This window comes from Alexandromys fortis, unplaced genomic scaffold, assembly GCF_014885135.2.
Source record: "Alexandromys fortis isolate MF-2015 unplaced genomic scaffold, M_Fortis_MF-2015_v1.1 scaffold_26, whole genome shotgun sequence".
Lineage (NCBI taxonomy): Eukaryota > Metazoa > Chordata > Mammalia > Rodentia > Cricetidae > Alexandromys > Alexandromys fortis.
Window position 1 is genome coordinate 8,433,714 of NW_026067894.1, and position 27,221 is coordinate 8,460,934.

At 45.1% G+C, this 27,221-nt stretch overlaps 1 protein-coding gene across 3 annotated transcripts in view; it reads left to right on the forward strand.

Moving 5' to 3' along the window:
- The window catches only part of Wdtc1 (WD and tetratricopeptide repeats 1), a 57,309-nt gene that overhangs the window by 19,922 nt on the left and 10,166 nt on the right, over positions 1-27,221 (forward strand). For all 3 annotated transcript variants that reach the window (XM_050149933.1, XM_050149943.1, XM_050149930.1), the window contains exons 2-9: positions 9,590-9,736; positions 11,627-11,710; positions 15,858-15,904; positions 16,272-16,383; positions 20,550-20,737; positions 23,104-23,286; positions 24,913-25,007; positions 25,548-25,663. In XM_050149933.1, the coding sequence (XP_050005890.1) occupies positions 9,689-9,736; positions 11,627-11,710; positions 15,858-15,904; positions 16,272-16,383; positions 20,550-20,737; positions 23,104-23,286; positions 24,913-25,007; positions 25,548-25,663 (873 nt within the window). In that variant the 5' untranslated portion in view covers positions 9,590-9,688. The remainder of the gene's footprint in view (positions 1-9,589; positions 9,737-11,626; positions 11,711-15,857; positions 15,905-16,271; positions 16,384-20,549; positions 20,738-23,103; positions 23,287-24,912; positions 25,008-25,547; positions 25,664-27,221) is intronic.

The following is a 27,221-nucleotide window of genomic DNA, read 5'->3' on the forward strand; positions in this document are numbered from 1 at the left end:
TATTTATTTATTTATTTATTATGTATGCAATATTCTGTCTGTGTGTATGTCTGCAGGCCAGAAGAGGGCACCAGACCTCATTACAGATGGTTGTGAGCCACCATGTGGTTGCTGGGAATTGAACTCAGGACCTTAGGAAGAGCAGGCAATGCTCTTAACCTCTGAGCCATCTCTCCAGCCCTCTTTTTTTTTGTTTTTGTTTTTGTTTTGTTTGTTTGTTTTTCGAGACAGGGTTTCTCTGTAGCTTTGGAGCCTGTCCTGGAACTAGCTCTTTTAGACCAGGCTGGCCTCTGCCTCCCAAGTGCTGGGATTAAAGGCATGCGCTACCACTGCCTGGCTAGCCCATTTTTCTTTTTCTTTTCCTTTTTTGAGAGGGTCTTGTGATGGTTTAAATGAGAATGGCCCCCAGTACTTGGTCACTGGTTGGAATTATTTGGGAAGGATTAGTAGGTGTGGTCTTGTTAGAGGAGGTGTGTCACTGTGGGTGAGTATTAAGCTCATGCCATTTCTTGGACCTGTGGATCAAGATGGGAACTCTTAGCTACTGCTCCGGCACCATTTCTGCTGCCATGATGGTTATCATGGACTCTGACCCTGCGGAGCCATGATCACCAGATCAGTGCCTTGCTCATGGTGTTCTGTCATAGCAATAGAAAACTAAGATAGGTCTTGATATAGCCCAGCTAGCTTCCAACTCACTCTGTTACTGAAGCTGGCCTGATCTCTGCCTTCCTCCCAAATGCTGGTTTTATAGCTGTGCACCACCACTCCCAGCTAATAATTCTCATTTTATAGACGGAAGAAAAATTGGGCAGAGTGCATTCTCTCTCAATTCCTATCAGTTAAGGTAGAAGCTGGCCAAGGGCATGATGGGGATAGATAGGCTCCCAGCCCCTCCTGGTCCTTCCTCAGCACCATGGAGTGGGGATGAGAATAGCCTCGTGGCTTCCTCATGGGATTGCTGTGAAGCAAATTAAAAGCACGAGCAAAGGTAGTTGGGCAGGCATAATGCATTGTGTACACAGCTAGCCACGCTGTTTATTCAGTAGTTACTGGCATCTGCCAAGTTCAGTCTTGGGAACATTATGAGATGAATCAGGTGAAGAGCAGGCCTTGAAGGAACAGAAGCTGCAAAACCACAGTTCAGGGAGGAGACGGGAGGAGTTCAGAACGAGCTTTCCTTTCTGAGTTGTGATTTTGAAGTGGAAAGGAAAAGAGTTTGAAAGCTTTTTTATATATAGTTGAAATATTCAGATGCCAGAAATGTCATGACATAAAAATTATAATAGTTCAGCTGTTATTTTTTCATTAGTTTTTGTTTTGTTTTGATTTCAAGACAGGGCTTTTCTCTGTAGCCTGGGTGTCCTGGAAAACTCTCTGTAGTCCAGGCTGGCCTCAAACTCATGGAGATCCGCCTGCCTCTGCCCCACACTAGGATTAAAGGCGCCTTCTATCACTGCTCAACTAGAAAGGGTTTTTTTTTTTTTTTTTTTTTTTTTTTTTTGACAACAGTGTTTCTCTGTGTAGCTTTGTAGGCGGTCCTAGAACTCACTCTTAGACAAGGCTGGCTTCGAACTCAGAGATCCGCCTGCCTCTGCCGCGAGTGCTGGGATTAAAGGCTGCGCCACCACCGCCTGACCAGAGATAAGAGCTCCAGTCTTGGTGCATGCTAGAACTGGTCTATGCCGAGATGCATTCCCAGCCAGGGTCTCTTTACGGATGTTCACAGCAGCCAGTAGATGAGCATGATGTAGTGTATCAGTGTAGTGGAATACTATTTAGCCAGAAAAAGAAGTGAAGTACAGACAGTGCAAAATGGATCTTAAATAAAATTATGATAAATGAAAGAAGCCAGACAGAGAAAGCCATATATTGCTAATGAAGCATCTGGAGTATAGAGAAGGCCGTATATTGCTAATGGAACGTCTGGAGTAGGTAGATCTGTCAAGACAGAATGGAAAATGGTGTTTGTCAGGCGTTGGGGATGGAGGGGGGATGGGAACTGACTACTTGCTGGGTATGGAGTAATGCAGATGTTCTGGAAGAAGCTAGGGGTGGTGGTTGTACAACAGTATGTGTGCTGGAGACCGTTGACTTGTATATTCAGAAACGATTAGTCTTATGGAATTCTGCTTCAATTTAAAAGGCTGCATCCTTTTGCTGTCTTCTGTTCTGCCGTCTCTTATTTCCAAGCTCTAAACATTTCAAGGATTAGATCATATGACATCACCATTCACTGGGATCTTTCCAGAAGTTTATTCTTTGGCTAGTGAGTTGGTGGGTGCACATGTGTGCTGTGGTTATGTGTGAATATGTCTTTTGAGTTATATGTGAAGGCAAGAAGTCAGCCTCAGGTGTGGCCCACTTTATTAGAATTTTTTGTATGTATATGATATGTGGAGGTGTGGTCACAACCATGCCATGTGTGTGGGTCAGAGGACAGCTTAAAAAAACTGGTCCTGTCCTGTCCTCTGTGGGCCCCTGGGATACACTCGAGTTGTCAGGCTTGCATGGTGAGCACTGTACCAGCTGATGCATCTCACCTCATGTTGTACCCTCACTGCCACCACTTTCTGAGGTACAGTGTAGGCCAGCTGGCCAGCAAGCTCCAAAAATCTACCTGTCTCTCCCATCTCCCAGCCTTACAAGAGTGTGCCACTCGATCTAGCTTTAAGTAGGCTGGGGGATGGAACTTGCAAACACTTATTGGGTTATCATCACAGCTCCCCCTCCCCGCTGTTTTTTTTTTTTTTTTTTTTTTGAGATAGTGTTTGTAGTTCAGGTAGCCTCCTGCCTAAGCCCCTAAGTTTACAGGCATGCACTACCAAGCCTGGAGTTTTTATTGCTTTTTTTTTGGGGGGGGAGCTGGGGTCAGATATCCATCTCTACATTTGATTTATCTATTGAGGCATTGAATTGCTTTTCTCTTTGTCCAGCACTTCTGTAAACATCACTGCATGAGGTTTTGTGTGGAGTTTCCTTTTTAAAACAAAGTTGCAGTTTTCTTTCTGATCTCCCAACTTAAAGCTATCAGTAAGGACACCAGGCTCTGTCACCTACAGTCCTGTGATGGGATCCCCAATGTCAGCTTTCTTCCTGATAGACCGTGTAGCAGGACTTCCCAAGTCCAGGCACCGTTGTTGTATATGTTCACACTTAGAGCTGCCCACTGAGGTAGGTATGCCTACCCTGTTTTCATTCTGCAGATGTGCAAATTGGACCTCAGGTGAAGTCTTCTTGGCACACTGAGAGGGCTGGAACTTATGCCTAGGTGCATGATTTTCTGTTACGTGAATCGGTGTTTTTCCCGCATATAAGCCTCTAAAGGGGTCAGATCCCCTGGAGCCAGAGTTACAGACTGTTGTGAGCTGCCATGTGGGTGCTTAGAATTGAACCGGGGTTCTGTGGAAGAACAGCCAGTGCTCTTAACCACTGAGCCATCTCTCCAGCCCCAACATGCTACATTCATAAAATCCATTTTGTGTTATCTTTTCTGCTGCATTATCTAGGCAGACAAAGGACTATGACCAACATGAAGTGGGTTGTTCTTTATTTTTGCGTGTTAACATAGTTCTTGGTTCTGGATGGATAACTTCATCAGCCTCGCCTCTTACGTTGTTGATACCCTTTCCCTTTGCATTAGGAGTGGATCATTTTCTCACCAAACCCAGCTATTGTTATTTTACTTAGTATTTATTTATTTATTTATTTTAATATTTATTTATTATGTATACAATATTCTGTCTGTGTGTATGCCTGCAGGCCAGAAGAGGGCACCAGACCTCATTACAGATGGTTATGAGCCACCATGTGGTTGCTGGGAATTGAACTCAGGACCTTTGGAAGAGCAGGCAATGCTCTTAACCTCTGAGCCATCTCTCCAGCCCTTAGTATTTTGTATGTGTATGGTTACACACACAGACACAGTTATATGGGTGTGCACATGCCACAGTGTATATGAATGTCAAGGACAACTTCATGAAGTTAAGATTTCTTTTTCCGTGTTACGTGTGGGTTCTAGGAATTGAATTTAAGTTCCAGATATGCTTGGCAAGTCCCTTTACCTGCTAAGCCATCTTGCTGGCCCTGAATATTAGTTTCTTATTAGTGTTGTCCTCAAAGAGGAAACTTTCCTAGTAGCCAAAGCTAAAAAATTGCAGGTAGGATGGGGTTAAAGGTGACATGCTAGTGATTTTCAGCCCTTGGGAGAATGCCTTCAGAGAGGTGTGACATCTGCTTAGCCGCTCAGCTCATCCTTCTGTTAGCCATTACGTCATGCATTTTCCTCTTGCTGGCCCGCCTGAGACAGTCACTTTCTCCTCCTTTCATGAGTGTCTGTTCAGGCTGCCCTGTAGCGTCCTAATTACAGATCATATCTTGAAAACCTTTGTCCTCTGGCTAGAGAAAGTCTTTACTGAGCTTTCATTTTCTCTAAACAAATTAGCTCTCCATGTTCTTCCAGCTCCGAGTGTGAAAGTTGGGGTGTGGCGCTCAGCACCCCTCCTCAGAGTGAGGAGAACATGCTCTCCTTTTCTAGTGGCTTCCACATTGTCATGTTCTTCCCCGTGGCTAATGTCCTGTTCCGTGCTGGCTCTAAAACATACGAATAAATTAGTATAAGTAAGATTCAGTTAATCCTTCCAAGTCCACCTCATTAAAATTCTTGTGCTAAAATTCGTGAAATTATTAATTTCAGCTATTATGTAATTTGCATACCGCATCTGAGAATGAATTCCTGTTAGTGCCATCTTTAGTGTTTGATCATGTATGTCATGTATGTCGCTGCTGGATGTCAGTGTCCCCCTTTCCCAAGCTTCTGTACCTTGTGATAGTTTGTGATCTGAAGATCAGAGTGAGGAGTTTGCTGCTGGTTAGCCATAGAGGCCAGACAGTGGTGGCACACACCTTTAATCCAGCATCGGGGAAGCAGAGGCTGATGGATCTCTGTGAGTTCAAGGCCATCCTGGACTACACAAGATCAATTCTAAAGGAGAAACAGAGCTCATACCTTTAATCCCAGCGCTAGGGAAGTGGAGACAGGAAGGGAATATAAGGTAGGAAGAGAGAGGAGCTCAAGCATTCAGTCTGAGGATGTGGAGAGACAGGATACCCCATTTGGTTTGACTGCTTTGCTTCTCTGACCTCTGACTCAGGTAGTAAGAATTATTACTAGAATTTGAGCTACAGTAACTGACCTGTTGACTCTCAAGAATGCTCACGGAGGTAGCACTGAGAAGTTGGCCGTGATTTCATCTTCTTTTTTTTTTTTAATATTTATTTATTTATTTATTTACTTATTTGTGTGTGCAGCTTTCCTTCTATGTGTGCCCGCAAGCCAGATGGGGGTGCCAGGTCTCATTATAGATGACTGTGAGCCACCATATGGTTGCTGGGAATTGAACTCAGGACCTCTGGAAGAGCAGCCAGTGCTCCCAACCACCGAGCCATCTCTCCAGCCCTGATTTCATCTTCTTATTTCATTATTTCATCTTGAAATAAGTTTTGATTTATCAATCTAATTCTTTGTTTGAGAGACTTTTGGGTGGAAATATGAAACTAGTTGTGCCCTTGGTAGATATAAAGGTATTTCTTCCTCTGTAAATCTTTTATCAAGTTAGATGTGCCCACCAAACTTTGTGGGAAGGCACTCTTTGTTTGGTTGAGAAAGCCGGGCTGTATTCCAGGACGGTTTTCCAGTGTGTTACCATTTCTTCTCAGGACAGGGAAGAAATGGTCATTAAAATGCTAAGTAGGTATCAGTTGTGTCAAAGTTAATGGGTTTTTATTTTACCTCCTAGCTGACTGGTTTCCTGTGTGTCTGGTTTTCTTCCTCCCCTTTCTGTATTTCTGTATTTCGAAGCCACACATGAATCTTAACTAAAATTGTTTGCTTTGATTCTGAGCTCTTGTACGTGCTGTTTCTTTCTCAGTATTCTCCATGTTAAACACCTGGTTAGTGCTGCAAAGGAAGCTGTGATTTGGTTGGCTCTTTGGATTCTTATGGTGGCCATTGCTCTGGAAGAGAACATAGCATTGTGATTAAGAACACGGGCTTTGAGTCGTCAAGCTTGGGTTTGAGGTCCTTCACTTGTGACAGTGAAACAGCTACACGCCCCTGAATCTGTTTGCTTCTGTTCAAAATGACAGCAGGAAGCTGGGTGGTGGAGGTGCATGGCGCTAATCCTGGCCCTTGGAAGACAGGGGCAGACAAATCTCTGAGTTGGAGGCCAGCCTGGTCTGTAGAGCAAGTTCTAGGACAGCCAGAACTACATAGAGAAAACCTGTCTTGGAAAAACAACAAAACAAAATGACAACAACAATGTGCTTACCAGCTTTTTGCCATGCAGAGGTTGAAAAAAAGCCATCCCAAGTTCTAAGCAACTTTTGGGGATTTTATTCCTTCCTAATTAAAACTAAACATGCCTTGATGAGTAGACCCGTAGCTTGGTTGTTAAAGTACTGGCCGTGCAAGCAGAAGGCTCTTAAGTTTCTTTCACCAGAAACACAGGCATGGTGATACCCGCTAGGAATGCTAGCACTGGGGAGGCAGAGACAGGAGAGTCCCTGGTCAGCTAGTCTGCCCACACAGTGCGCTCTAAGTCCAGTGGGAGAGCCTGTGTTTAAAAAAAAAAAAAACATGGAAAGATATAAAAGGAAGATACCCAGTACCAATCTCTGGCTAACATGTGTTCCTTCCCCTTCTCCCTTTCTAATGCTCTCAACCTTCGTAATGCTGCAACCTTTTAATATAGTCCCTCATGTTGTGGTGACCCCCAGCCGTAAATTTATTTTGTTGTTACTTCACAACTAATTTTGCTGCTGTTATGAATGTAATACAAATATCTGATATGCAGGACATCTGATACTCGACCCCCAAAGGGCTCCCGTCCTACAGGTTGAGAACCACTGCTCCAGAACACTTGGAAAGTAGAATGAAAAAGTCTTATTATAACCCCAAAGCAGTGATATTTCACTTTTAACACTTAGCTGAGGTATAGTGTTTGTTTAAGGGCTGCACATAGCATAGACATTTTTCCTTCGTGGCTCTCATTTCTTTAAAAAAAAAACTTTATACTGCATTGATTTTTATGTGTGGAGGGTCCATATGTGTGTGGCTGCACACATGATGGCTGGAGTTTCTCTTTCTATCATGTGGTTCCCAGGGATTTAATTAAGGTTGTCTGTCTTGGTGGCAAGTAACCTTACACTGAGCCATTTTGATGACCTGTGATTATCATTTCTAATCTGTATGATGTTATGTGGCAATACGTTGTTTCACCAGACTGTTAATATTGAGAACTTGTGTTTTTTTTTTCAGCAACAAAATCTGTGATGAATATACTTGAATTTTCTTCTTGCATTTGTGTTTCCTTTTGCTATATATTAAAGAATTGGATTTCTTCCTCTTTTAAACAGAATTAGATGGTATAGGAATAGATATGATGGGACAAAGGCCAACTATCCAGATACTGAGGAAGAATTTCTAATTTATTTATTCTTATTTTATGTACATTGATGTTTTGCCTGCCTGCATGTCTGTGTGAAGATGTCAGATCTTGGAGTTACAGACAGTTGTTAGCTGCCATGTGGGTACTGGGAATTGAGCCCTGGTCCTCTGGAAGAGCAGCCAAGTGCTCTTAACTGCTGAGCCATCTCCAGCCCCTAGGAATTTATTCAGTTGAATCATGGGCTTTGTCATCGCACATTTCTTGCGTTCTTCTTTAAAAAAAAAAAAAAACTTTTTTTGGGTCAAGGACACCACAAAAAAAACCCCCACAGAATCAACTAATCTGGGCTCCTAGAGGCTCCTAGAGACTCAGCTGCCAACCAGAGAACTTGTGTGGTACTGACCTAGGCCCTCTGCACTAGGTTACAGTTGTGTAGCTTGGTCTTGTGGGACTCCGATCAGAGGGAGCAGGCGCTGTCTCTGACTTGGACCTGCTTTTGGGACCCTGTCCTTTTGAGTTGCCTCGTCCAGCCTTAATAGGGGAGGATGTGCCTAATCTTTCTGCAAGCTGATTTGCCGTTACTGGCTGATATACATGGCAGGCCTTTGCTTTTCTGAAGAAAAAGGAGGCGTGGATAGGGGGAGAGAAGGGAAACTGTGAACAGGCTGGAAAAAAATAATTAATAGAAAATACTTAGACAAACAAAAAAAAAAACCTAAATCTCAAAAAAAAAATCAAAACATTTACTAGGGACTGGGGAAATGGCTCCATGGTAAAGAGCAGGTATTGCTCTTCCAGAGGACCATGGTTTGATTAATACATTGGTGACAACTGCCTGTAACTCCAGCTTATAGGAGATGTGACTCTGCTGGCCCTTACCCTCACGTGTACTACACAGAAGCACACACATACATAATTTAAAATAATAAGTTTTTTTGGCACTGGTGAAATGGCTCAGAGGTTAAGAGCACTGGCTGTTCTTCCAGAGGTCCTGAGTTCAATTCCCAGCTACCACAGGGTGGCTCACAGCCATCTGTAATGAGATCTGGTGCCCCCCCCCGAGAACCCAGGTTTGATTCTGTGCGCCTGTCACATGGCAGCTCATGACCCACTGCAATACCAGTTCCCCGGGGATCCTGCAGCTCCTGGTCTCCAGACGTACATGCAGGCAGAATAATACTCCTACATGGAAATTTTTGTTTGTTTGTTTTTCGAGACAGGGTTTCTCTGTAGCTTTGGAGCCTGTCCTAGAACTAGCTCTTGTAGACCAGGCTGGCCTCAAACTCACAAAGATACATGGAAAATTTAAAAACATTTTTAAGTTAAAAAGTCTTGGATCTGGGTGGCGGTGGCACATGGTTTTAATACCAGCACTTGGAATGCAGAGGCAAGTTATTCTCTGAGTTCCAGGACAGCCAGGTCATGTTACACAGAGAAACCCTGTTCCGAAAAACTAGAAAACAAACAAACAAATACTGGAGCTGGTGAGATGGCTCAATAGCTAAAGCTCCTGCCACACAAGTCTGGCCACCCGGGTTCCTGAAGCTCACTTAAGGTGGGAGGAGAAAGAAGCAATTCCACAAGGAGATCTCTGTCTCCATTACACATGCCCACTGCTAGTCATAGAGTAGCAGAAGGAAAGCTGGTTTATTATAAAGGATTTACAAAGGATATAAACAAATAGGTGTATAGGGCAAGACCTGGAAGTGGGCCTGGAGCTTCCCTGTGTCAGTTCTCTGGAAGCCCCCTTTTTGAGGTTTTGATTTTGTGACACTGTTTGTCTATGGTTCTGATTTGTGGGAGAGTCTGGCTGAGGGTCTCGGATCTAAAGTGTGATAGTTCAGATAGTTTGCCATTGGTGTGATGGGACAAGTGGACATTGACATTTGTTTTGCCGTTTTCCTTCCTGCATCCACAGCCATTCCTGGTTAGTTATCACGACTCATCACGTGCTTGCTCAGTGCTTCCTGTGGTTATGAGTCACTGTGCTTCATCTTTACCCACTCAGGGGTTCTTAAGGCCAGCCCCCCATGTCATAAATTACTGAGTGGGCTAGTGGGCTGTCTTAGGAGTGGGACCAGGCTTGTGAAGGTACCTATTCCATTCCCAAGGCTTGATGGTGCTTTTTGTTTTCCTTGCAGGTAATTAAATGCTTGTCTTGTGGACCTGGGCTTGGTTGGAATGTGCAAGGGTCTTGAAGATCCTTCTATAGCTTCCTTCTGTTGAACCATTAAGAGAAGATGGCAAAAGTCAACATTACTAGGGACCTCATTCGTAGGCAAATCAAGGTAAGCAGCCCGGACCTTCTAACCAGTGCCTTAGACACTTTTTTCTCCTACAGTGGTTCTCAACCTTCCTAATGCTGCAACTGATTAATACAGTTTCTCATGTTGGGACCCCAAACCCTAAAATTATTTTCATTACTACTTCTTAACTGTAATGTTGCTTCTATTGTGAATTGTAGTGTGAATATCTGTGTTTTCTCATGGTCTTAGGTGACCCCTGTGAAAGGGTCATTCCAACCCCAAAGGGGTTGCAACCCACAGGTTGAGATCCACTGCCACCCTATAGATTCATTTAAAGATGACCCCCCCCCCCAAAAAAAAAAGACAGGTCTACAGTGGTGACTTACCTAAAGTCACATAGCCGGCTAGTAGCAGACTGAGGACAGAATCAAGGTCTCCTGTCTTCTCAATTTTTTTCAAGTACATGGAATTCATGAAGGCTCCCCTGTTCCCCATATTTGTGTCTCCATTGCTAAGATTAATGTAGGCTGGTGAGCCATCAGTGTGGGGGTACACATGATATAAGCTCTAGCCTCTTCACTGCTCCAGCTGCTGAGTTGCAGCCTGAGGCCGATCTTCTTTAATGCTCCCTTGCACTAGAGCCTGTCCTGCAGTCTCCATGTGAAGGCAATGTTACCTGTGAGATGCGAGAGTAACTGGGCAGGTGGGTTCAGTTAGCGAGGCAGCTCCAGGGAAGCTCCAGAATGGGACAACTGGAGCTTAGAATAGCTTCAAGCAAGGCATATATACACCTCTGGTAAGAAGCCCAAGAACCTGAATAGTGGAACTGCCTGAAGACTGGTCACTCTGTTTGCCTGTGCTCTAATGTTTTTGTTGTTGTTAAGTGATAGTACCTTCGAAAAGTTAAATGCTAGAACTTTTTTTAAAAAAAATTTATTTATTATGTATACAACATTCTGTCTGTGTGTATGCCTGCAGGCCAGAAGAGGGCACCAGACCCCATTACAGATGGTTGTGAGCCACCATGTGGTTGCTGGGAATTGAACTCAGGACCTTTGGAAGATGCAGGCAATGCTCTTAATCTCTGAGCCATCTCTCCAGCCCTAGAACTTTCTTAAACTAAAAAGAAATTCAATTACATAGCAGTCAGTGGGGTGTGGTGATACATACCTTTAATCTCAGCCCTCAGAGCAGGTGGAGCTCAGTGAGTTCAAGGCTGGCTTCAGCTACATAACAAGTTCCAGCTAGGACTACATAGTGAGACCCGTTTTCAAAAGCAGACTTATGTAGCCTTCGGTGCATGGAGTTTCATGTGGATTAACTGAGTGTAATATGTGCCCTGATAGGAGCCAAGAGCTTGGGTGTACATAGTCTGTGTTTGTCTGCTTCACCTGGTATTGCTGAATACTTAATTTTGGTTTTGGAGGTCTTTGGGGGATTTTGTTGGACTGGGTGGCCAAGACAGGAACTGTTTTTAGGGCTCAGTACCAGGAGGTGATTTTGTATATGCATGTGTATGCACTTACAAAGTGTATCCCAGAGGCAATGCTCTTCCATCCAAAATATGGAAACATTCCGTTTTCTTTTGTTTTTGTTTTTTCCAATTCTCTGTTATATTTTCTGTTTCTTATCGTGCCCAGCATAGGGTTGAGTATAGAAAAGTTAAATATATAGGAGATTAGAGAGATGACTCAGTAAGTTTAAAGCACTAACTGTTCTTCCAGAGGACTTGGGTTTGATTCCCAGCTGTCTACAGTTTCAGTTCCAGGGGACCCAACACCCTCTTCTGACTTGCACCTAGCAGGCTTGCACATGGTGCATAGATGAACATGCAGACAAAACACCCATTCACATAAAACACATTTTGAAAAAGCAAGCTAGATATTAAATAATATTGAACCAAAGAAACCACAACTTCATTTCTGTCCCTAGGAGCGGGGTGCCCTGAGCTTTGAACGGCGATATCATGTCACTGATCCATTTATCCGGCGGCTGGGCCTGGAAGCAGAACTTCAGGTAAGAGATCCAATTTTTAACTAGGCGGTGGTGGCACACGCCCTTAATCCCAGCACTAGGGAGGCAGAGGCAGGCGGATCTCTGTGAGTTTGAGGCCAGCCTGGTCTATAAAGCGCATTCCAGGACAGCTCCAGGACTTACACAGAGAAACCCTGTCTAACACCAAAAGAGAGAGAGAGAGAGAGAGAGATGGAATTTGCATCCTATATCCACACGGCCTGTTTCCCATCCTCTGTGTGCAGGTCCACCTGCTGTGCCGGGGTTAAAGGTGTGCACCATCACACTTAGCTGGATTTGTGTTTTTAACTAGGTATATGTGGGTTCATGTGTGTACAGTTACTCTTGGATGCCAAAGCATCAGATTCCTCTAGAGCTGGGGTTATATTGTGACCCACCCTAAGTGAGTGCAGGAGCTGAACTCAGTCAGGTCCTCTTTGTGAGCAGTGTGTACTTAACTGTCCCGGATTTTCTTAATATTATTCTTAAATTACATGTATTATGCAGTCATCCCCTGCTATGCTTTGGGAGGAAGGGTTTCTAGAACTTCTCACAGGTACAAGTATCTTCAAATGCTCAAGGTATTGTATAAAATGTGTCATTTGCATACTCCTGAATACTTTACAACATCTTTAGATTGTTTTTAATACCTAATAGAATCCTGTATCATTTTAGGATAATGATGAGGGAAAAAAATGTCTTTACATGTTCAGCACAGGTGCAAATGCCATAATCCTGACTCCTGTTTTCCCCCTGTGCCTGGCTGAATCTGCCCATCAGGAACCTGCTAGTACTGGAGCCAAATATGTATCTCACCTCCTCAATTTGCCTTTATTTCTTTTCTCTTGTTACTATTTCTGAAACTATTTATTTGTAGCCTAGATTAGACTTGAATTTATCCAAGACTGTTGTTGAACTTCTGACCCTTCTGCTTCCATGTGCAGGTGTGGGCCACCAGGCCTGGTGGTGATGGCCTTTTATTTCCGTTTTGTTTCTTGTGTAATTTGAGCATAAATTCAAATTAGACGGCGTCAAGTTGGCATGTCAAAGAAGCACCGTAGCCTGTATATAAACTGTGGCGCGGAAGTGACAAAGTAGGCCTTACATTGTATGTGTCTATGCTGCTCTGAGTTGTCATGTGCCTGTTTTTGTGTAAAGACAGTTTTAGATCTCTTTGTGTACCTAAGAGTAGAGTAGCTAGCTGACTTACAGCTATTCAGTATTGTCAATTTCTTGGGACAGGATTTTGCAGTACACCCCAAAGCTGCCCTTGAATTTCAGACCCTCCTGTCTCAGCTGCCTACTGCTGGGATTAGACACAGACCCCAGCAACACTGGGTAGCTGTTTAGTTTCTCTTTTAAATTTTTACATTTAGGGGGTTGGAGAGATGGCTCAGAGGTTAAGAGCATTGCCTGCTCTTCCAAAGGTCCTGAGGTCAATTCCCAGCAACCACATGGTAGCTCACAACCATCTGTAATGGGGTCTGGTGCCCTCTTCTAGCCTGCAGGCATATACACAGACAGAACTATATACATGATAAATAAATAAATATTTAAAAAAAAATTTTACGGGCCTGGAGAGATGGCTCAATGGATAAGAGCACTGACTGTTCTTCCAGAAGACCTGGGTTCAATTCCCAGCACCCACATGGCAGCTCACACTGTCTGAAAATCCAGTTCTGGGGTATTTAACACCTTTATATAAATGAATATAAAATAAAGTTAAGTAAATCATTAAAAAATTTTTTTTTAATTTTTACATTTATTTATTGTGTGTGAGTGGGGCACACATACCTGTGGAGGAGGCCCAGTGACAACTGGAAGGAGCCATTTCTTTCTCTCTTTCCCTGTGCAGGTCCCAGGGACCAAACTCAGGTGCAGGCTGGGCAGAGGGGTGCCGACACCCTGAGTCCTCTCATCTGCCCTGGTTTTTTTTTTTCTTTTCTCACCTTGCTTTCAGTGTTACATTTATGTCATCATTGCTAATTCAAGGTCATGAAATGTTATATTTGTGTTTTCGTCCAATAGTCATATTGTTTTAGAGAGTAGGTGTAGGTCTTTGATCCATCTGTATGTGTATGGAGACTAAGTTCAGTAAGGAGATCCACTGAGGTAGGAATCGCAAAAATAAGGTCCCTAAGGGTGACCCAGCTTCATCCTTAAGGTTTCAGTTGTGAACCTAGCCTTGAATACTGAGGCATCTCTCCAGCCTGACACTAAATTCTTTGGTTGTTCATGATGGTGTCCTGGATCAAGCCTAGCACTTGCTCATCTCAGGCAAGTGCTGCGCAACTGAACTGCATCCCCACCCCATGTGGCATCCAGTTGTCCCAGCACCATTTGTTGCAAAGACAGTTGAATTGTATTAAGAATCCATACGTGTAAAGCATTGACCAAAATATCTGTCCTTATCCCAGTACCACTGTGAAGCAACTTGGGAAATTAGGGCATGTGAGCCTTCCAACTTTATTCTTTTGCAAGATTGTTTAGCTATTCTGAGTCCTTTGCATTTCCATATGAGCTCAAGTACACTGCCACCTGTTCTTATAAATAAAGTTTTATTGGAGCACAGCCACACTCATTCATTTATGTATTGTCTGTCTGTTTTAGCGATTCAACAGCAGAATTGAATGATTCATACAGAGACCATATGGTATACAGAACCTAAAATATCTATTGTTTGGCCCCTTACAGAAAAAGTTGCCGACGCTTCCTTTAGATAATGAAGTAAATTCATGTCGTAATCACCTGAGAAGAAAAGTAGGAAAGCGTCTCTAATTCCCTCACGTATTCAGGCAAACAGTGTGCACTATATACGCGGGCAGTGTATCTAGACCCTGGAGGGAAGCAGCAGTGAGGACGGCCTTAGGAGAGGCAGTTGCCGAGGTCCCAACACCTGTTCTATGGTTTCATAGCACTCAGCCACTGTCTGACTAACCTGGCTGACCTGTGTAGGGTTTTCCTCTCGCCAGAGTTCCCTGTATTATTTACACAGTAGCACTCACATGTAGAAACATGCCAACTATATGCTCAGTGCTTGGTAGAAGTAAAACGTAAAAAGACTGCAGGGGTATGTAGTAGACGCGGGCTCAGTAGAAGGAAAAAGCACCTGTTGCGAGTTAGGACTGTCGCCTTCCCTACAGGAATTCCTGTTACATCAGGAATTGAAATATGTTGCTATAGATAGATCATTTTTTGTGGTAGTAGTGGTTGATTCATTTTGTTTTGTTTTGCTTCGAGACAGGGTTTGTCTGTGTAGCCCTGGCTGTCCTGGGACTCACTCTCTAACCAGGCTGGCCTTGGGTTCACAGAAATCCTCCTGCCTCTGCTGTGAACTCTGGGGCTGCCCCTTCTTACCATTTCTCCCTGCGCTTTCACCATTCACTAGTGTCTGCCTCACTTTCTCTGCTTCTTTCTTAAGATTTATTGTTTTATTTCATGTGTTTGAGTGTTTTGCCTTCATGTGCCTGAGGCCAGAAGAAGGCACCAGATCCCCTGGAACTAGAGTTACAGGTGGCTCTGAGCCACCAAGTGGGTGCTGGGAATCGAACCTGGATTCTCTGCAAGAACAGTAAGTGTACGCCCACTTTCTCTCCAGCCCCACACACTCTCTCTCTCTCTCTCTCTCTCTCTCTCTCTCTCTCTCTCTCTCTCTCTTTCTCTCTAAAGTAAAACCCTCAAGATAAATACTCTAGCCCAACTTAGCTTTCTGCGTTAATCTCTAGGTTCTGACTTTGGTAGGGAGTGAGGATGGAGGAATAAATGAATGAAACGTGGAACTGCAAAGATACCGCAAACATTCTGTCCCTGAACTTGTTCCCTGAGGGAGCTGTACCAGTGCCTTCCAGGGATGCGGCAGAAGTTTTTGGTTTTTATTTCTGGTTATTCATGTATGTTTTTACTGCAAAATGGAATGATAAAGTCTGCCCTTTATAGCTCAGGTGTTCAGTGTCGACTGAGACTTTGTGAGAAAGTCCTTTATATGCTGTGAGACACGGGATATAAAGTTCTGTTTACTTCTGACCGCCGCGTGTCCCTTACAAATACTGAAGGAGAGACTGGTTTGCTTGCTTTATCCCACTTCTAGGCATTGTGCTTCCCCGGAGACTGTCCAATCAGCTCTCTTCCTAACCCTCTGTTCCCTCCTCAGGGTCACTCCGGATGTGTCAACTGTCTGGAGTGGAATGAGAAAGGAGAGTAAGTATGTGCTAGAGGGGCCAGAGAAGGGGTCAGGGAGGTCGGGAGAAGAGGGCTCCTCACTTTGGTACTTCTAAGGAGATAGACTACTGCCCATGACCGCCAACACAGTAAACTGTTAACCCAAATGCAGATGGAAGTTTGGGTGAACCCCCAGACCCTGCTTTACTTAGGTGGATGTATTGGGAAAACCTTGAAAAATTCTTAGCCAAGTGAGGAATCTACTAATATTTACAAGCTAACCTTAAACTCTGCAACATCTACTGTCCTTTGAGTTCTGTGTGCCTACCTCCTTACCTTCTGGGAATGGGGAAAGGGAAGAGGCACCCTGGGAACTTGAAGTCAGAGCTCCTAACTCTGCCCACAGCTTGCTGGCTTCTGGTTCCGATGACCAGCACACCATTGTGTGGGACCCACTGCATCACAAGAAGCTGCTCTCCATGCACACAGGGCACACAGCAAATATCTTCTCTGTCAAGGTAAGACAAACCCCGCTGGGCAGAACTGGGCTGTGGGCGTGGCTGGTATAGTGTGTACTGTGGATCCTAACTTGCAGCTATCCCTGTGGTCTGAGTATTAGAGAGTGGGACTTAAAGCCTGTCTCTTTATGTTCTTCTCAGAACCAACTGGCCAGCTCAAGATCCATTTCTATTTGTTACATTTTTATCTTTTTGTTTGTGTGGCGGTACATGTGTATTTACATGAGTGTCCTGGTACATGTGGAGGTCATAAGAAAACTGGGTGGAGTCAGTTTTTGCCTTTCACCCTGTGGGTCTTGGGGTTCATGAAGATCATCAGGCTTGGTGGCAAGTACCTTTACTCACTGAGCCATCTTGCTGTCCCTCCGTCACATTTATATTTATGTGAGTGAGCATGCCTCCTGGAAGTTGTAAGAACAAATTCCTTGTCTTTTCTAAGCCCGTTTCCTCTAATGAAAAGAAGGAGCAGCTAAGGAGTATCTTCTAAATTCATGAACAGATGAATGAGTAAGTTAGACAAGTGGGCAGGTAGGACTGAGAGATGGCTCAGCTGTTAAAAGCACCTGCTGCTCTTTCAGAAGTCCTGGGAATCCAGTTCCCAGCGGCCCATATAGTGGCAGCTCACAGCTACTTGTAACTCTAACTCCAGTCTATCTGACCCCCTCTTTTGGTTTTTGTAGTCTCTCTCTCTCTCTCTCTCTCTCTCTCTCTCTCTCTCTCTCTCTCTCTCTCTCTCTCTCTCTCTCTCTCACACACACACACACACACACACACACACAAATTTGAATTTTTTAAAGAGGGTTGTGAGCCACCATGTGTGTACTGGGAATCAATCCTGGGTCTCTGGAAGAGCAGCCAGTGTTCTTAACAGCTGAGCTATCTCTCTAAGCCAATATTCTTAAAACCTCAAAATATTTTTTAAGATGGGCATGGTGACAAACTCCTTTAATCTAGCACTTAAAAGGCCGAGGCAGGCAGATCTCTTGAGTTCAAGGCCAACTTACAGAGTGAGGGGTTTTTTTTGTTGGTTTTTGGTTTGGTTTGGCTTTTGGAGATAGGGTTTCTCTACTTACCCCTGACTGTCCCAGAACTCACCTTGTAGATGAGGCTGGCCTTGAACTCACAGAGATTTGTCTACCTCTGCCTCCCCAGTGCTGTAATTAAAGGTGTGTGTCAACAACACCTGGCTAAGATTTTGTTGTTGTTTTTGTTTGATAAAAGAATAGAGCCTGAGAGATGGCTCAGTGATTAGGAGAACTTACTGCTTGTGTAGAGGACCAGAGTTGGTCTCCCGGTACTTCTGTGGCGCCCACTATTGGCTGTAACTCCAGTTCATTGGATCTAACTCCAAGGGCAGACATGTGGTTAAAAAAAAAAGCTCCTCCATATAAGATAAAAATTAAACTCCTAGCATAGATCTTGTAGCTTTGCTCTCCTGTCATAGGAAATTAACTTCACCCTTGGTCAGAGAACTCAGCTGAGAAGAGGTGGGCAGGAGCCTATAGACCTTTGAAAGCCCTGCTATGTGAAATTTGTCTTTTTTCCTTTGAGACAAGTCTCATATAATTCCAACTGGCCCCTGAAAATCAGCTTGTAGCTGAGGACGACCTTGAACTCCTGATCCTCCACCTCCGTAGAGTGCTCTAAAAGAAGTAAGTTTGTTTGGTGCTGGAATGGAACCTAGCACTTCGTAGATGCTAGGCAAGTACTCTACCCACAGAGCTATAGCATGAGTCTGCAGTCCGCTCCTCCCCGGAAACTTGCTGTCTTGATCCTAGAGAGCAAACCTAGAAGTACGCATGAGGCCTTAGAATCACATGTAGCCTGGAGATGGAAAGGACTGTCTGCTTGGGGCTCCATGAAGAAAGTTGTTTATTTTTTTAATACAGGGTCTCACTCTGTAGACAAGACTGCCCTTGAACTTATAGAAATCCACCTGCCTCTGCCTCCTGCATTCTGGGATTAGAGGCATTTGCCACGTGTCTGGCTGAAGAAGGTTGGACAGCCCTTTGGGTGTTTATCAGGGTGCGGGGGTCTCCGTTAAGTGTCAGACAGGGAAACGAACCATGGTGAGGCGAGAATGAGAACTTGGTGTAGATTGACCTCGTCAGCCCGGATCAAGACTTTGGGGAGTCTGATGCCAGGTGGTTTATTCCCAATAAATTTAGGCATGGTATAATTTGGAAAAAAAAGTTTCCTGGTGTAATACAATCCCTGGTGCACAAGGAGGCACAATTGCATGGAAACTCAACTCTTCTAAGAAGATGGGTTCTAGAGATAGGCTGCCTGTACTGACTAGCTTACAGGCCTAGGGAAGGCTCTGACCTGGTCTCAGTCATACGGATATCATAGAGGCCATTTGGGCTGTTGGCCACTGCTGGTCCTGGTTGTGGGAGTTTGGGGAGCCTCTGGCTATACAGAATTGCAGGGTCATTTAGATTATTAGGTATTTTTCTCGAAGCAGAACAGCTACAGCTTGGCTCATTCTACTGACCAGCCTGTACTGTATAGTAAGACATACACCCACTTACTGGCCCTTGGTGCAAGACACAACTCTTTATCTGCCTCTTCTGGCATTTTTGATGTTTTAAGAATACATTTTCAAAAGTATGTTATTTATGTATGTATGTGATATGGAAGAGGGGGCATGGGTGCCACAGCAGGTGTGTGGAAGTCAGGACAGCTTCTTGGATTGGTTCTCTCCTTCTTGTGGGTCCCTGGGATTGGTCCCAATTCACCAGAATTGTTTGGGAAGTGCCTTTATCCACTGAGCAATCTTGCCAGCCCTAGTTTTTCGTTTTTTAAGAAAAGCAGAGAAATTACTCATTTTTGATTGAGGTAGTCAAAACATCAACCATAGGCACTTACAGTATTTCACCCATGTGCTCCCCCCAGTGGCAACCATGGTACATTACAAATGCAGCTGCAGTGAGGGCTCACCTGTCTGTGCTGTGGCTAGCTAGGATCTGTGCTACCTCCAGGCAGAAAAGTGTAATTTCTTCACTCTTCCAAATAAAAACTAAAAAGAGAGCTGGGGTCTAGCTCTGTGGTCGAGCCCTTGCCTAACATTCTCCGTGCAGGTGTCTGTCCCCATTACAAGGAAGGAGGGGGAGAGATACTCAACTAATAGCCATGCCAAACCCTATCTTCCCCAAGTTAGGAAGATAAAGCTGTGTCGTATTTGTCCACGAGGCCACATTTGCAACTGCTTTGTTCTTGCCACATGTCACCTGGAGTGCTGTGTTCTCCACTTCACTGGGTGATGGCGGTCATCTTTACGGTGGCCAGACCTTCCCCACTGAACTCTTCCTACTCTTTGTCATTGTCAGGAGTGCTGTGCTGAGCACTTTTGCCCAGATCCTTTCTTTTGTTTTATTTCTTTGAAGTGAGAGTTTTAGGTCAAAAGAAAGGAATGGTTTTGTTGTGGTTCTGGTTTTGTTGCTTTGTTGCTTTTTGTCTTTTGAGATGAGGTTTCTCTGTGCAGCCCTGGCTGTATTGGAACTCACTCTGTAGACCAGGCTGGCCTTGAACTCACAGAGATCCGCCTGCCTCTGCCTCCTGAGTGCTGGGGTTAAAGTGTGCAGCACCACTACCCAGCAAGATAGGAATAGTTTCTAATCTTTGTTACCTGATTCCCCAATTTTTCCACAGAAGGAGTTGAACACTTTAAACATCTCTTAGCCCATGCCCCTCAAAGGTAGTTTTCTTTGTGCTAGGGTTGGTCTTAGTCCTTACACATCCTGTGTGAATGTTTGGCACAGGACTCACTCCCAGCCTCCCAGTTGTAATGCGGTTATTTTCAGTGTCAGCAAGGAAACGTGTTGTTGACTGGTATTTGGAAATTCTTAGTAAGTGAAGTAAAGATTATCGTCCACTCGGCTTCTGCTTGGAGAAGACGCATAGGAAAGGGGCTCCTTAGGTAAAGCAGCTTAGTGTAAGTCGTGACCACCCTAACCACATGAGCTTGTATATAAAATAAGATATCTTCATTTTAACCTTGAAGGCTGCTAGGCTGCTGCTTCCCATCCTAAGTTATTTTGGTGAGCTTGATAAACTTATTTTCTTAAGTGACTTGAGAGGGAAAGGACATGCTGACATCCAGGCCGGTCTCCTTCAGTAGCCAGCTCCACCCTGACTCTGCCAATCATGCAATTTCTTCTGAGCAGTTCCTGCCTCATGCCGGAGACAGAATCTTGATCACGGGGGCAGCTGACTCCAAGGTTCATGTCCATGACCTGACGGTAAAGGAGACGATCCACATGTTTGGAGACCATACAAACCGGGTGAAGCGCATCGCCACAGCACCCATGTGGCCTAACACATTCTGGAGCGCCGCCGAGGATGGGCTTATCCGGTAAGTGTCTCTGCGTAAAATGGCATGTCCCCTGCCTCAATGGCAGTGGGTTGTGCCCCCTGCCATAATGCCGCCTTCCACAGACCTGGCACCTCTCCCTACAGTTCCAGTGTCCTGTGCGGCTGCATGTTTACCTCTGACCTTTTCAGACAAAGATGGGTGCTATTGCCCCTCTTTCCTTTTAGGGGTGCTGGGACTCAAACCCAGGGCCTCTTGCATACCAGATAAATTCTCTACCACTGAGCTAAACCACCACCACCCCTTTTCGTGGGAAGGATTGGGTGTTGAGACAGGCGTTGCTCTGCAGTCCGGGTTGTACTTGGGCTGGAGATCGTCTCTCCCCAGCCTCTCAGGTGTGGAGACAAGCGTGCTCATTCTCAGAGGCCTCCACTCTTGTTTGGAGAGAGAGATGGTCTCTCTGTTACTCAGGCTGGTTTCCAACTCCTGCCTCTGTGGAACCCCTTTGCTTCCTGAGCAGATGGGGTTACAAGAACAGCCCAGCGTGCTCTGTGATAGCGCCACTGCCTTGCTCTAACTGCTTCCTCCAGATGCGGCCTCCCGACTCTCCCCTCACTTCTCCAAACTGCTTCAACTGGCCACCCTTTCTTATCTTCTCTACGCTGCTATAGAGAACCTTCTAAGTAATGTGTACGCTCATAACAGTGTAGTTAGAAGCAGACCTCTGAAGCCAGGCAGACCAGGTCAAATTCTAATTCTTTCAGTGTTAAGTCTGAAACGGCCACTTTACCTCTGAACTTTAGTCTCTTTGTCTCTAAAATAGAATAATCATAATATCCCCTTTGTTGATCTGAGTATGACAGGGGAGAACATGCATATAAAACACACGGTACTTGAATGACAGCCTGGGTCAGTGGCGTGTTCAGGAAGCACTTGCTGACCTGTTCTCAGGGCCAGACGGGAGGAAACCAAGCAGCCTTGAGCCTCAGGTAGAAGAACCCCGAGGACCTAGACGAGGCACAGGTAGTGGAGACATTCTAACAGTACGTGATCATAAGCTGGGCCTTCAAGAGCAGAAGAGAGGTGGGTGGGCAAGAGGCGGCAGGGTGGATTCGCCACACATATAGGGAGATAAAAGTCGCATACAAGGTGCAGGATGCTGTAGTGTAGGCTGGGGACACAATTCAGTAGTAGAGCGCTCACTTAGCATACTTGAAGCCCTAGCCCGGGGAGAGAAGAGGAGACTGATTATAACTAGACCACATAGAAAGCTGGTGTGTGAAATTGGTCTTAAGAGTCGGACTGTGGGCTTTCATAAACTCAGGCTGCAGGCATCAGTGGCAGAAGAATGATGTCAGACTATTTAGGAAGAGCATTCCAGTTAGGATGGCCTAGGAGGACAAGTGAACTGTGTGAGGCAGTTAGAGGCGGCTAGGCAAGAAACGGGTGCTGCCGCGCCCCATTCTGGAGGTTCCTGTGTGGTGGCAGCAGGGGTGTGCTCCTACTCTAGACATTTGGGCTTTTCCTTTGCCATCCTGCTGGGGCTGTGGAGCTGGCCTGGCTTTGGTGTCCACAGGCAGCTCTCGGGGAAGCTTTGCTCTCCTTTCTCTTACTCTCATGTTCCCTGGAAGAAAGTAAGGAGAGCATAACCAAGAAGTGTGGGGGCTTGGAGGTTTTTGTTTGTTTAGTTGATTGATTTTTTTTTTTAAAAAACAAGATCTTCCTGTGCACCCCAGGCTATCCTCACTGTGTAACCCAGGCCTTGGCCTCATGATCCACCTGCCTCAGCCTCCTGAACACTAGGGTTACAAGCATGTGCCATGACACCCAGCTAACAAATAATTTACACGCCATAGTCTTAGCAGGTTATTCCTGCTCTGTACTTCGTAGCTGTGATACCCCAGATAGTTTATTTAATTTCTTGGTGCCTCTGTGTTCTAGTGGCACAGGGCTGGTGGTTCACATGAAACACTTAGAGAGTATTGGATGAACAGCACAGTTTCCCTCAGTATTTTTTGCAATCACTGGTAGAATAGAAGTAGCTGTAATGTTGACATTTATAAGATCTGAACTGTAGTATATACTGTAAGGGATTAATTTAGGATAAATCAGAATGTGTTAAGATGCCTACTATAAAGCCAGGTGCAGTGGTGCACGCCTTTAATCCCAGCACTTGGGGGAGGCAGAGGCAGATGGATCTCTGTCTCTGAATTGGAGGCCAGCCTGGTCTACATAATGAGTTTCCAGGATAGCCAGAGCTACACAGTGAGACCCTGTCTCAAAAATAGAAGAAGCTTACTAAGGCAGCTGCCTCGCACTAGACAGCATCTCCTCTTGCATCACCAGGATTGGGTTCTCCCTGCTTTCGGCATAAGAACCCTGGCCTCTAATTGTGTCTTCTCCTACAGCCAGTATGACCTTCGGGAGAACAGCAAACACTCAGAGGTGCTGATTGACCTGACAGAGTACTGCGGCCCGATGGTAGAGGCCAAGTGCCTCACAGTCAATCCCCAGGACAACAACTGTCTGGCAGTAGGGGCCAGTGGGCCCTTTGTGAGACTCTATGACATCCGAATGATCCATAACCACAGGTACGACCAGTAACCCTGTGGACCCTTTCTTTTACAGTAATTTGTCTGTAACTCCCTCCCATTAATCACTGTGCGTCTCCTGATAGTATCTCACTGTTAGACAGTTATTTACCTGTGTGTGGGGCAGAGGGACATACATAGTTTCACAAGAGCCATGGTGCGTGTGTAGAGGTCAGAGGACTGATTCCACCATGTAGTCCTGGGGTCACTCGCACTCGGGTCATCAGACTTGGCAAGTGGAACCATTTCTGCAACCCCAGAGTTAGTCTTCTTTTCTCCCCTCTCCTTTGTTTTTTGTTTTTTGAAATAAGGTCTTGTTCTGTAGCCTTGGCTGGTTTAGAACTCATTATATAGACTAGACTGACCTTGAACTCATAAAGCAGGCCTCCCACTGCTGAGATTAAAGGCACAGGCCTCTACATCTGACCACAGAGTTAGAGTCCTACATGTGTAATATTTTGTATGTATAATTTTATTTACTTATTGTGATACTGGGATTAATATGAGACTATGCACGTGCTCAGCAAGTACTCTACCACTGAACGACATACTTGTCCATATTTTACTTAAGAAAAAAGTTCAAGGGCTGGAGAGATGGCTCAGTAATTAAGAGCACTTGACTGTTCTTCCAAAGGTCCTGAGTTCAATTCCCAGCAACCACATGGTGGCTCACAACCATCTGTAATGAGGTCTGGTGCCCTCTTCTGGCCTGCAAGCATACATGCAGACAGAATATTGTATATATAATAAATAATTTTTTTAAAAAAAAGGAAAAAGTTCAAAGAGTAGAGCTGGAGAGATGGCTCAGTGGTTAAGAGCCGCTCTTACCAAGAACCAGTATTTGATTTCTAGCATCCACATGGTAGCTCACAACTCTAATTACAGGGGATCTGACATCCTCTTCTGGTCTTTTGGGTGGAGCACCTTTTCTCACAAGCTCATTCCCTCACGCAGAGATAGTCACATCATCTTTCAAGATTTGTTTATTATGTATACAGTATTCTACCTGCATGTACACTTGCAGGCCAGAAGAGGGCACCAGATCTCGTTACAGATGGTTGTGAGCCACCATGTGGTTGCTGGGAATTGAACTCAGGACCTCTGGAAGAGCAGTCAAGTGCTCTTAATTACTGAGCCATCTCTCCAGCCCCAAAATAAAATATTTTTAAACATAAAAGGTAAAATCACCAATGGTGGCACACTACTATAATCCTAGTACTTGGGAGGTAGAAGGGAAAGGAGCAAGGTTCAAGGTCATCTTTTCTACAGAGCTGAGTCTGAAGTAAGCCTTACTTAACTAATGTGACCCGGTCTCAGAAAAAGATAGGAGAGGGTGGTCTCAGACCCGAGCAGTCTCCACAGCCTTGATTTTTTTTTTCCTGATCCTAGGACAGGTCTAGCCTGCTCTAGGACAGGTCTAGCCTGCTCTAGGACAGGTCTAGCCTGCTCTACTACTGGCGAATCTGTCCATAGGCATCTAAAGAGCAAACCTTGGAGCTGCCTGGCAGGAAGAGAGATGCTTCTCTAGCTCTGGGGACACAGCTGTGGGTGTCCTCTGAAGTGGGAGCCACCTAGCCAGGGACAGAGCTAGAGCTTTAACCTGCCTGATTTCTTTCCTTCCCTCAGAAAGAGCATGAAGCAGAGTCCTACTGCCGGCGTGCACACCTTCTGTGACCGACAGAAGCCCCTTCCGGACGGTGCGGCGCAGTATTATGTGGCAGGTAGGGCCCATCCTGGCTCTCAGCTAAACCGGGGCTCTTTCTGGGGACTGTCCATGGGGGCAAAGGGGAACAACAGAAAATTCAAAAACATGCCGGGCAATGGTGGCACATGTCTTTCATCCCAGCACTCGGGAGGCAGAGATCTCTGAGTTCAAGGTTAAGTCTGGTCTACAGAGTGAGTTCAAGTACAGCCACGACTATTATCAAGAGAAACCCTGTCTCGAAAACCCAGTCATCCTCATAGGACTCTAGAAGCTAAGGAAGGAGGTTCAAAATCACAACACTAATCTGGAATAACTAGTAAGCGTGAAGCCAGTCTGGACTACATAGCGAGACCCTGCTTCACATACAGAATGACTCAATGAGGGAACACACAAAAGTTGCTGGCCATTGCCTATACCAAGTGCTCGACACTGTCTCTGCCTCCATAATGAAGTTGATTGCTAGCATTTTCAATTTGGCTGTCCTTACACTGTCCCCTGCCTCTGTAAGCGAGTGTGGAAGTTTCATCTTACAGAGTTATTGTATTCTTCATGACAGGTCACCTGCCGGTGAAGTTACCTGACTATAATAGCCGTCTGAGAGTGCTGGTTGCCACTTATGTGACCTTCAGCCCCAATGGCACAGAGCTGCTAGTCAACATGGGAGGGGAGCAGGTAGGCTCTGCTGCCTGGTGAGACTCTCCACCAGCCTGCCGTCTGTCGTAGCAGATAAAGCAATAGCTCCCTTGTAAATGGCATTGTGACATGTGAGGATAACATGCAGATTACAGCAGAGTTACCCTAACCTAGTTTTATTTTCCTCTTTTTAAGTGAACTAGACAGATAAGATATTTTGGATAAGAATGTAGGCTTTGATCTGCCTCATTTGGTCTGCCATGAGGAAGATGACTCCTCAGGTAAAAGTGCTTGCCATTTGGAGCTAGAGAGATGGCTCAGCAGTTAAGAACACTGGCTATTCTTCCAGGGTTTAATTCCCATCACCCACATTGCATCTCACAACTATCTGTGACTCCAGTTCCTTATGCCAGTGTACATAAAATAAAAATAAAAAATGTCCCCAGATAGAAGGAGAGAACCAACTCTCAAGTTACCTTCTGGGACTGGAAATGGTGGTGCACACACCTTTAATCCCAGCAGTTGGGAAACAAAAGTAGGCAGATCCTTAGGAGTTTAAGATGAGCTTGATCTTAAATCTTACATCTTGAGTCTCAGGCTAACCAGAACTACGGGAAACAAACGGGAAAAAGTTGTCCCCTGACCTCCGCTCAGGCTCTGTCACCTGTCACGTGCACTCTGCGTTCACATGTGCACCATACACTCAGTTTTAACAAGAAGATGAAAGAGAACATACACCTGGAAATTGACAGACCATGGGTTAAGGATGTTACTTAATTGACGGAGTGCTTGCCTAGCATGCTCAAAACCCCAGTTTGATCCCTAGCACCACATAAACTGGGTAAACCAGGTATGGTGATATGTGCCCTGTCTTACAGGGTGGGAAAGAGAAAGAGAGAGAGAGAGATGATGGTGATGGGCTAGGTGAGGTGGAACCCGCAGCCTCAGCATTCAGGAGGCTGCTGCAGGAGATAGAGAACTCAAGGCCAGCTTCAATTTCAAAGGAAGACTCGCCCGGGGGATCGATATACCCATTCTCAAATGCCAACCTGTAACTTACTAGCTGTTTACAGTGACTTCAAGCAGTTGTCTATATTTTTCCTGAGCCTCAGTTTCCTCTCCTGCTGTTTTCTGGAAGCAGACAGGGAAGTGAGGCAGTGACCCATTGCAAAGCAAGGTGTAAATACACAGGAGAGGGGCTGGAGGATGGGTGAGCACTGGCCTGAGGGAGCATGAGGATGAGTGGAAGGCCTAACGGAGGAGTCAGGGATAGCACACCTACACGGTCTGAGTCCTGGCTATGCTATCCTTTACGACCCTGGGCAAGCGTGCGATTCTGAGTCTCTGTCTCTTCATCTGCAGAAAGGATGATGATATTAATAGCCTCTTCAGTTAACTTTCTGGAGCAAGTCCATATAGAACATTTAGCAGAATTCTGGAACAAAATAAGCATTAAATAACACTCAGTAAGTATTAACAACAGATAATGTTTACTTCCTGAGGGAGGTAATTGGCAGTGTCGCTGTTAGGAGCTTTTCACTTTAGGATCTTATTTAAGGACGTGCTCCCAGTTAGTGACTTACTCCAGCCAGGGCTC